Below are 10,809 nucleotides of genomic sequence, written 5' to 3' on the forward strand. Positions count from 1 at the left end.
ACACTTTTAAAATCGATGTCTATTAATTACAACTCAAAGAATATAATGAACTATGACCTAAAAAATTAGATCCATGTGCAACACATTAACCTACAAATCAAATCTAACGCTTAAGAAATCCTAGGAGACTATGGAACACCCGAAAACCTTCTTCAGCACCTCCGACATTCCCAGAGTCAACTTGCAGAAACAGCTAGGAGAGCAATAAAGAAATCCCAAGCTTAGAACTCAATAAACACTAATCATAGGAGCCATTACCAACGGTCTCTTAGAAGCCTCAAGAAAATAGAGTAGAGAAATTGATTGTTGCATCAAGAGTGTAGCCCACAGAGCAACTAATGAGACTCAATGTCTATCAAAACCTCCAAAGGAGAACCCTCAAAGAGAGAAAAACTCATATAGGATTCATATTCACCAAGGAAAAAAAAATCAAAATACCCTTCTGTTAATAGTAACCCAGAAAGGCACAACCAAAGACATGCAAGGAGATCCCTAAAAAGCAGAAAAGGCAACAACTACAAGTATATTCAACAGGGCCCAAATTACAATCCATTATAAAAATTAGGGAGAGGAGAAAACCCAATCTTGAACAAGGAGAACCTCATTGGCGACTGGTTAAGGAACCTAAGCTCTAAAGAAAAAAACAAAATGAATTAAGAGAAATCTCCCCTCTAGAAATGAGAGGGAGTTTTTAATTAAAACTTATACTATAACAATCATTACTAGTGAGTTCATTGAAAATAATAGGAGTCTATACGTCCTTAAGCTCAAGACTATTGTTGGATATTTCAAATTTTAAATCTAATTTATGTCAAATATTGTTGATTGGGGGTATTCTAATAATTCCCTATCTAATGATTATAGTATTAAGAAAAAATCTAAAATTTTCGTTATTTAATAATTTAATTTAAAATTTCAAAAGTTGATAAAATTATTCGAAATTGTAAATTTTGGTATAATTATATTCAAGTTTAAAACTTAAAATGGAGAGGTGTCTTGCTATCGTGATAAGATAATGTAAATTATTTTATTATATTCTAATATTACATAAATAAATGCTATTAATAAAAAATTTAAAACTTTTAGTTATTCTATAATTTAAATTAAAACTTGAAAAATTGATGTAATTCAACTCAGAATATTTAAATTTATTTGTCTTCATCCGGTCGACTTGATGAAAAAAAATTATAATTTTAACTCCTTTCTATTTACTACTAGTTTCAATGAAAATTGCAACATGTCTCATTGGTTTCTTATTTTCTAAATATCTTGTTAGATCTTCATAATAAATTTTACTATATTTATTATAAAAAATTATATAATATAATAAAAGAATATAAATTACAGTCTTACCGTTTACTACAATTATACTATTAATATTTTATTATTATTTAATAGTATAAGTCGGCATTTGGAGGTACAAGTAAAAACATTGTATTAAAAAGTAGATATGATTAAAATCCAAAAGCTTTAAGAGAATCAGAAATAAAAAATAGAAAGTACTATTATAATTTTTTATACCAAACATATAGAAATAAAAGTATAATAATAGGATTTAGTAGTGATAAAAGTATAATAATAGGATTTAGTAGTGAAAAAAAATAAATTTAAAATTTTGAGTTGAATTATATTAACTTTTAAAATTTTAGATTAAATTATAAAAAATAGTTAAAAATTTTGAATTTTTTACATCAATAATATTTATTTACGTGACATATAAATATAATACAATAATTCACATTATTTTATCAGGTCAGGAAGACACACCTTTTCAAATTTAAATTTTAAATTTAGATATGATTATAACAAAATTTACCATTTTAAATTATTTTATCAATTTTTAAAATTTTAAATTAAATTATAAAATAATAAAAAAACTTTGAATTTTTCATGCAAATAGTGATACTGTTAATCACCATTGTCTCATCCATCTCTTGTGCCAAAGTGCTACGTCATTTTTATTTTTGGAGAGATTTTATAATGAAATTGTTATTTTTGGCAAGTGATATGAATGTGATGTATTAACTAGACACTTACCCAAGTGTTGCTATGTGGATATTTTTATTTTTAAAATTATTAATAAAATAAAATATAAAAATGATATTATACAATAGGTGTTCATAAAAAATTATGAGCTGTCACCATAATATCGGGTCACATGGCAAGAGTTTGTGATAATTTGCCAAGAATTAGAAAAATAAAAGAGAGAAGAGATGCTCAATGTACTGATCCAATTAAGCAAGATGACAGCCTTTATATAGGCTTACAAAGAGTAAAAATATAATCTTAAAAGAAAAAAAAAAAAAAGTTGCAACGTGACCATGTTCTACAGAACACTATCAATCAAATTCCTATAAAATAGGACTATAACTTTGACTAAGAAATAAAATACTGGAACTAAATAATTGCAGTAAAATAATTAACTTATCTAACAATTCCTCCCTTAAACTGAAAACTCAAAAACTCAACAAGTTTCAGTTTAAAGTTTTGCATCTTTTCTGCTGCAAACACCCATCAGATTTATCAAATTCAGGAAAGAATGTAGCTTGAGAGACTTTGTAAATATGTCAGCAAGCTGCTCCTCACCTGGACAGTACTTCAATTCAATTTTTCCTTCATTACACAAATCTCTTAAAAAATAATACTTCACATCAATATGCTTGCTCCTTCCATGAAGTACTGGATTTTTGGACAATTTTATTGCTGAACTATTGTCACAGAAAATTGTGGTAGCTCCTTCTTGTTTAAGCTGCAATTCTTCAAGAATTCTCCTTAGCCAAATGGCTTGACAAGCACAAGACGTAGCAGTGACAAATTTCGCTTCTGTACTGGACAAAGTGACAATTGGCTGCTTCTTAGAAGACCATGAAATAGGTCCTGTTCCAAGCATAAAAATATATCCTAAAGTGCTCCTTCTGCTGTCTTGGTCTCCTGCATAATCACTATCTGTAAAGCCAATTAATTCTGACTTTTCATTGGCTTTAAAAAACATACCGAAATCCTTCGTCCCTTGCAAGTAACGAAGAATTCTCTTGGCGGCAAGCAAGTGCATTTTAGTTGGACTCTCCATAAATTTGCTAATAAGGCTTACAGCATACATTATATCTGGCCTTGTTCCGGTTAAGTATATGAGGCTGCCAACAATTTGCCTATAAAGAGTGCTATCCACCTTTTTCCCTTCAAGATCTTTGTGAAGCTTTAAACCAAATTCAGTTGGTGTGGATGCAGGATTACAATCCTTCATCTGAAATTTATCCAAAATTTCTCCCACATATTTCTTTTGACAAACAAAAAATTCCATCTTTGATTGCACTACCTCTAAGCCTAGAAAGTAATGCATCTTTTCAAGGTCTGACATCTCAAATTCAGCCATCATAGATTTTTTGAATTTTTCAAACATCCCACTGTCATTTCCGGTAAATATAAGATCGTCTACATACAAACAAACAATAAGCATTTGGCCCTCATTCCCAATTTTAACAAAAAGAGAATGCTTATATGGACATTTTTGAAAATCATTTTTCAAAAAATAAGTTTCGATGCGACTATACCAAGCCCTTGGGACTTATTTTAATCCATATAGAGCTTTTTTCAATTTATAGACCTTATGCTCATGTCCAACCTTAATATAACTAGGGGGTTAATCAATAACTACGGGGTTAATCAATAACTACCTGCTCTTCCAATGTACCGTGAAAAAAAGCTGATTTGACGTCCAATTGGAGAATAGGCCAAGAATTTTGTGCTGCCATTGCTACCACCAAACGGATTTGTAACGAGCCCAAAATGGACCGTCACCGGCGCTAGGATTCAGGTCGGCTTAAGGCCGCCAGAACCCGTAGCAAGCCTGTTATACTCTCTGTGTACCTGTAAACCTTATACATGATCATACATTTTCTGTGAAAATAAAACTCTTTTCTGAACCAAGGCTTAACCTGTGCATGCACTATCTCTGTACTCTGTACTCATGTACTTTGTACTCTGTATCCCTGACTAGAGCTTGCTCTAGATGGGTTAACTCATACCTGTTAAGCCTGGTTTTCACATACAGGAAAACATATATACATATACAGATCATGTACAAAACATACATCACTAGGTCAAGCAACAACTATTACATCTCTTTAATATTACATGTCCACTCTAAGCTATTACAGATCTCTTTACTTTTCCTGTACTCTGCTGGACTGTCCCTGTACACTGTACACTGAACCTGCAAAACTGGGGTTAAGGGAGTGGGATGAGCTCTATAGCCCAGTGAGTAGAACAGTAAAACATCTCAGTAAAATATGATCTCATGGAATGCACCATATCACAGACAAGCCACATCAAGAGTAAACCTGTCACCACATAGTCCCAGTAACTCTGTGCCAGGGCGTAGAATCGAGCACCTGGTCTTCCTGTCATATATGTATATGTGTATATAACACCTCTGTACTTACCATTGCCAGGGCGTAGTCAAAGGCTCCTGGACTTTGCTATACCTGCCAGGGCGTAGTCAAAGGCTCCTGGACTTCCTATACCTGCCAGGGCGTAGTCAAAGGCTCCTGGACTTTCTGTCTGAGACTATTGGATCATTCAGCCTTCACTCACATCACCAAATAACGATGCAATGCAACATATTCGTGAATACTAATGCAATCAACCTATGGCATAAACATGATGCATGAGATATGCTAAAAGCAGTTTGTGGTTCAATTAAAAGTCATAAGTTTAGTTCCACTCACCTCTGGCTATCTGGACTGACTGACTCTGCAGGCTCTGAACCTCTGGAGCAGTACTCACTGCTGCTCTCTCTGGTTCCTCTGGTCTGTACCTATACAGATGGACTCAAATGAGGGACCAAACAAGCGTAGAAATAACTCTCTTAACCTTCCCTAAGAATCCCCTTAAACTCACTCAACTATCCATGCAAAGCATGCAAAAGAAAGCTGGACAGGACACTTTCGGCGGCAGGTTCGGCGGCCGAATGTCCTCTCCAGAGACGAAACTCAAGCACCTTCGGCGGCACCTTCGGCGGCACCTTCGGCGGCACCTTCGGCGGCCGAATCCCCCAAACAAAGCCGAACATGCAAAACAGGCTGTGGCAGCCAAGCCACCATGCAAGAGGTTCGGCGGCCGAATGAACCTTCGGCTGCCGAACCTGAGTTCATCCAGAACTCAGCTTCAACGGCAAACCATCTTCTCCTTCCCTTCAACCACTCAAACCAACCATATATACTCCAACTCCTCAACACACATATATGATCACAGGGGTCCAAAACTATCTAATCACCCCAAACAATAAATCAACCATAACACAGAAACATGTATACATGCATAACTCATCAAAACCACTACTTCTCACTTAAACATGCATCTCTCTCCCTTAACTTCCATAAAACCTTCAGAAAACACATAAACAGGTTCAAGAGCATTACTTACCTCCTGTAACAAGAAGCTGAACACTCTGAACTAAGGAAAACGGACCAACTCTCCTCAAACTCTCAAACTCTCACAAACTTAGCTTTTTGCTTCAAAACATTCAAACCCTTGTGAACGATCAAAACACTCTGCATGAGCTGCTCAAACTCAGCAAATAAACCAGGGGAGACGTGGCCAAGCTTCTGGCAACAAATGGACATAACACCTGTCCAAAATGCTGACTAAGGATGCCCAAAAGCTAGCTGGCCAACTCAGTTTCGGCTGCCCAATCGCATGCAAAACCATGCAACATTCGGGGGCCGAACTTACCTTCGGAAGCCGAACATTGGGCACTTTCGGCGGCCGAACTTATCTTCGGCGGCCGAACTTGGCTCCTCTGCCTTGGTTCATTTCAACTCAAAACTTGGTTCCATTTACCTGTACCACAATAAACCACACAACATTCGTGAGAAACTCATATCTCCTACCCTCTAGAGGATTCCGACATCCCGGAGTCCACCGGACGACAAACATTCCGGTGCTGGACTCTAGCCGAGTATTACAGGATTGTATCATGTCGTGCAACTGGAGCAAAAATTTCAGTGTAATCAACCCCATACTCTTGCTTGTATCCCTTCGCCACCAACCGCGCTTTATGCTTGTCAACTTCACCATTTTCCTTCAATTTTATCTTGAAACCCACTTTACACCAATGGTTTTATTCCCTTTTGGAAGGTCACAAAGTTGCCAAGTATCATTTCTTTCAATGGCTTCAATTTCAGCATTCATTGCCTCCCTCCATTTTGATTCTTTGACAGCACTTTCAAATGTTGTAGGATCACAATCTGCATACAAGGCAAAGTGAGTGATAGATTCTTCATTGTAATTCACTCCCGTTACCTCATAATCTTTCATCCAAGCAGGCCTTTTTCGTGTACGGAGAGAAGATTGAGTAGAAACTGCTACTGCTGCCTCGCTTGTTGGTGACTGAATTTCAGAAGTTATTGAACTCTCTTCATCTCTGGGAACATTATTTTCTTAAATTTCAGTTGGTTTCTCCTCTTTTTCAACTTCATCATCAAGAATAATTGGAGTTAGCTGCTGCCCATTCCAATCCCAAATGCTTTCCTCATCAAAAACCACATCTCTGCTAGTCACAATTTGATTTGTCAATGGATTCAACAATTTAAAAGCTTTGGATATCTCACTCACACCCAAAAAAATGCACTTCTCACTCTTGTCATCAAGTTTTTTTCTTTTTTCATTTGGGATATGTGCATATGCTATGCAACCAAAAATTTTAAAATAATCCACACCCGGTTTTCTGCCACTCCATGCTTCTTCCGGCATCATATTCTGGACAGCAAAAGGGGGACTTCTGTTCAGTAAATGAACACTCCAAAGTACAGCTTCAGGCCAAAAAGTCTTTGGGATTCCTTCCCTAGCAAGCAAGCATCTCACCATGTTAAGTAAGGTTCTGTTCTTTCTTTCGAAAACACCGTTTTACTGCGGTGTATAAGCAGTGGTAAGCTCTTTATGGATCCCTTTCTTGAGATTATAGGAAGAAAACTGTTTTTATTTTCTTACCTCTTTTGTAGTAAGTTACAGAGTTTATATAGTACATAGTATGAACAACTAGACCTTTGATTGTGCCCTCAATTATGTCCTAGAATCGTGCTATGCTAAACATGGTAAGATTTGATCACTGATTGATTTACAATCATGACAGAAGATCACTGACTGATTTACAATCATGGCAGAGGATTCTTTCCAACACTGATTGATTTACAATCATGGCAGAGGATTCTTTCCAACACTCCCCCTCAAGTTGGTTCATGTGGATCTAGCATACCCAACTTGCCCAAATCCTCATGGAATATTCGTCCAGCTACTGCTTTGGTTAGGATGTCCGCCCATTGATCCTTTGATCGAACAAACGGTAAAGATATCAGACCACTGTCTAACTTTTCTTTGATGAAATGTTGGTCTATTTCAACATGTGTTGTTCGATCATGCTGAACTGGATTTTCAGAAATGCTTATTGCCGCCTTGTTGTCACAACGGAGTTCAGCTGCATCCTTTTGTATCCATTATGAGCAAATGTTTTTCTGTAGGTTGACCAACTGAGGTGATAGTCTTTCTCCTCTGGTAACGTTTGCCACAGGGTATCTAGACCTGGCTGCCTCGAATTCTGGATCATATCTCCTGGGTGGAATTCCTCTATTATTTCGAGGGGGTAGGACATATTGGCCTGTTTTAGGAACCTCAAAGGAAATGGGTTCAGTGGTAAGGTTATTAGAACTAGGGGAAAGTTCAGATTCACATACCTCAGTTGTGTGTTCCTCAGGATATTCTACGGTGTCAGGTTCTGGTTGTGATGTTGAGACCGAGGACTGTACTAGATGGTCAGTGTCTCCCAGTTCTGGTGTAGACTCAGGAAGAGAAGAATGATCAAGTTCTGGCCCCCCCTGACTAAGCCAATTTGGCAGTGGTGGTGATTGTGCCGTTGTCTCCCCCTCACTGCTAGTTGGTGAGGGAAAAAAATATTCCTCTTCCAGAAAAGTGCAGTCCATGGTAGTGAAGAGCCGTTTAGAGATTGGGTCAAAACACCGATAGCCCTTTTTATGGACACCATAACCAAAGAAAACACACTTAAGAGCACATGGATCAAGTTTAGTGCGGTGTGTTTTAGGGATGTGAACATAAACTGTGCAGCCAAAGATTTTAGGTGGAAGGTTGAGATGGGAAGGGATAGTGTGATGAGAGGACAAGGTATGCAAGGGAGATTGAAAATTAAGGACGCGAGACGGAAGTCGATTGATGAGGTAAATGGATGTGGCAACTACTTCAAACCAAAACTTAGGAGGAACTTGGGCTTCAAACAATAGGGCTCGGGCAGTCTCAAGGATATGTCGATTTTTCCTTTCAGCAACCCCATTTTGCTGTGGTGTATAAGGACAAGTAGTTTGGTGAAGGATCACATTATCCCGGAAAAAGGTTTGGAGATGGTTATTTACAAATTCCCCCCCATTGTCAGATTGGAGGACTTGAATGGTCCTGTGAAATTGGGTTTTAATCATGCGGAAAAAATCACAGAATTTCTCAGCCACTTCACTTTTTTGTTTTAACAGGTAAACCCAAGTAACACGAGTGCAATCATCAATAAAAGTCACAAAGTATCTATAATCAGGGGAGACAGATTCCGGGGCAGGCCCCCATACATCAGAGTGTATTATTGAGAAGGGAGTATCAGATTTATTTGTGGATATATGATAAGTACTCTTATGACTCTTAGCAAGCACGCATGAAGTACAAACTGGAATGTCAATGGATTTAAACTCAGGAAACAAAGTACGAAGATAATCACTTGAGGGATGGCCGTAGCGCCGGTGCCAGAGCCATAACTGTCGGGTTGAGGACCCTTGAGCTAAATGAGCTGACCCAGTACTTGAGACCTCCTCCACATAGTACAGTCCATCTTTCTCAGTACCACGGCCCAGTACCGTGCCCGTATGAATATCCTGCAGAACACAAAAATGAGGATACATGAGTACTCTGCAATTTAACTGTTTGGTGATCTGACTGACAGAGAGTAATTTGCAAGATAAGGAAGGTACATAGAGGCTATTGGAGACATTTAAAGTGGGGTTTATAGAAACGGTACCACCACCGATGACCGGGAAGGAGCCACCGGTAGCGTTTAGAATATTGGATTTTGAGGGTGGGGCTGACACAACAAAATCTGAAGAATCATTAGTCATAGTGTCTGTGGCTCCTGAATCAAATATCCACCCACTAGCATTTTGTACCTTGTGAGCATGACCGATAGAGTTAAGGGCTAACGATTCAGACTTATCTAAAGCATCTGGGACCAGTGATTTAATTTTACAAGAATTAAAACAAGCAGGGGCACATTTAGATTTATTTAAAGAGACAGGGGTAGAAAGGTCATTGTCCCTCCTTTCTAACCCTAAAATACCTCCTTTCCGATCATAAGGGACACCCGTGCCTCCTCCTTTCTTGGCTCCTTGTAGCGCCGCTGCAACCCCTGAGCCCTGTCCGTTTCCTTTCTTCTTACGGATATTGTTTTCCTCCCACCACTCCGGATACCCTATGATCTTAAAGCATCCGTCCCGAGTATGTCGAGATCCGCCGCAATGGGTGCATTTTAAGCCTGATTTATCATCCCGGAGTGATGACTTGTCTGTGTCTGACCGGTTTTTAGCCAATAGACCGGCCCCCACGAGGTCGGAACCTGCTGTCGCTGGTGATGGAAGAGGAAGGTGGATGGCACGGCGCAACTTCTCACCTTGGAGCCGAGAGTAGGCATTGTCCAAGGTCGGCAATGGCTCCTCGTTGAGAATTTCTCGACGGACTGGATCGAGGTCCGACTGTACTCCGGCCAAAAATAGGTACAGATGTTCCTCCTGGATTTCCCGGTTCCGGATAATGATATTGTTGTCTCCTTCGATTTTGGTCGGTTGTCTTTCATCAATCTCGGCCCAGATGGCCTGAAGATCGTTGTATAAATCTTCTAGATTGCTTCCTTGTTGTGTTAATTTGTATGCTTTAGACTGTAACTCGTAAATAATAAGTTTGTTGCTACCTGTATTGAATCTGATCTTGAGGGCATCCCATAGTCCTTTGCTTGTCTTGTGCTGCAATAAATTTGGACGGAGCTTCTGCTCTACCGTCTGGATTAACCATCCTCAGACAATGCTGTCATTAGTTTGCCACAGGTAAATTGCGGGGTCTGTTTCTGTCGGAGGGGAGGGAGTCCCAGTCAGATGGTTTGATTTCCCTCGCCCTGTGATAAACATCTCCATCATCTTTGCCCAGACAACATAATTGGAATCATTCAATTTCATGTCGGACGGTGGCTGTGCTGAATCAAGATTGAATTGGTTTGCTGATTTATGATTTCCATTTTGGCTATTCTGAATTAATTGGAATAGTTTTTGTGACAAGTCTGCTATTGGATCAATTATTGCCTGGGATTGGTCAGCCGGGCTGGGGTTGTAACGTCCCGGAAATCCGGACCGCTACCGGCGCTAGGATCCGGGTCGACTTAAGGCCGCCGGGACCCGTAGCAAGCCTGACATATAACCTGTAAACCTGTATAATCCCATACATGATCAACAACATGCATAAAAATTAAAAACTTTTCTTCATACATACTGTCATCAACTAACTCAACCTGTGCGTACTCTAATCATATACATAACATAGTCCCTCTGTGGGATCTCATCAAGCCTTAAAGGCAAAACAACCTGTGTTGAGTTAGTTTACATAAACATCATAACATAAGATCATGTATATACAAAAGGGATTAACAATACATTATGGTCAAGCACAACTCTATCCTCAATCATCTCATTACATAACATTCTGAATGTTTTTACATCT

At 38.6% G+C, this 10,809-nt stretch overlaps 1 protein-coding gene across 1 annotated transcript; it reads right to left on the bottom strand.

The window, feature by feature from the left end:
- Positions 1-2,479: 2,479 nt before the first annotated feature.
- LOC110629187 (uncharacterized mitochondrial protein AtMg00810-like) lies at positions 2,480-3,752 on the bottom strand. Its single transcript, XM_021776098.1, has 2 exons — positions 3,675-3,752; positions 2,480-3,493 (listed from the first exon to the last, which is right to left on the bottom strand). The coding sequence occupies exons 1-2, from the start codon at positions 3,750-3,752 to the stop codon at positions 2,480-2,482; spliced, it is 1,092 nt and encodes a 363-aa protein (XP_021631790.1).
- Positions 3,753-10,809: the final 7,057 nt, after the last annotated feature.

Source organism: Manihot esculenta, chromosome 13 (assembly GCF_001659605.2).
Source record: "Manihot esculenta cultivar AM560-2 chromosome 13, M.esculenta_v8, whole genome shotgun sequence".
NCBI classification, from domain to species: Eukaryota; Viridiplantae; Streptophyta; class Magnoliopsida; order Malpighiales; family Euphorbiaceae; genus Manihot; species Manihot esculenta.

What these genes read in the sequence shown, in the direction of transcription:
- LOC110629187 (XM_021776098.1), bottom strand. Translation starts at nt 3,752, where the DNA reads ATGGCAGCACAAAATTCTTGGCCTATTCTCCAATTGGACGTCAAATCA. An exon ending in ACGGTACATTGGAAGAGCAG is followed by an intron (nt 3,494 to 3,674) that starts GTAGTTATTGAT and finishes TGTCCATATAAG; the next exon opens with CATTCTCTTTTTGTTAAAAT.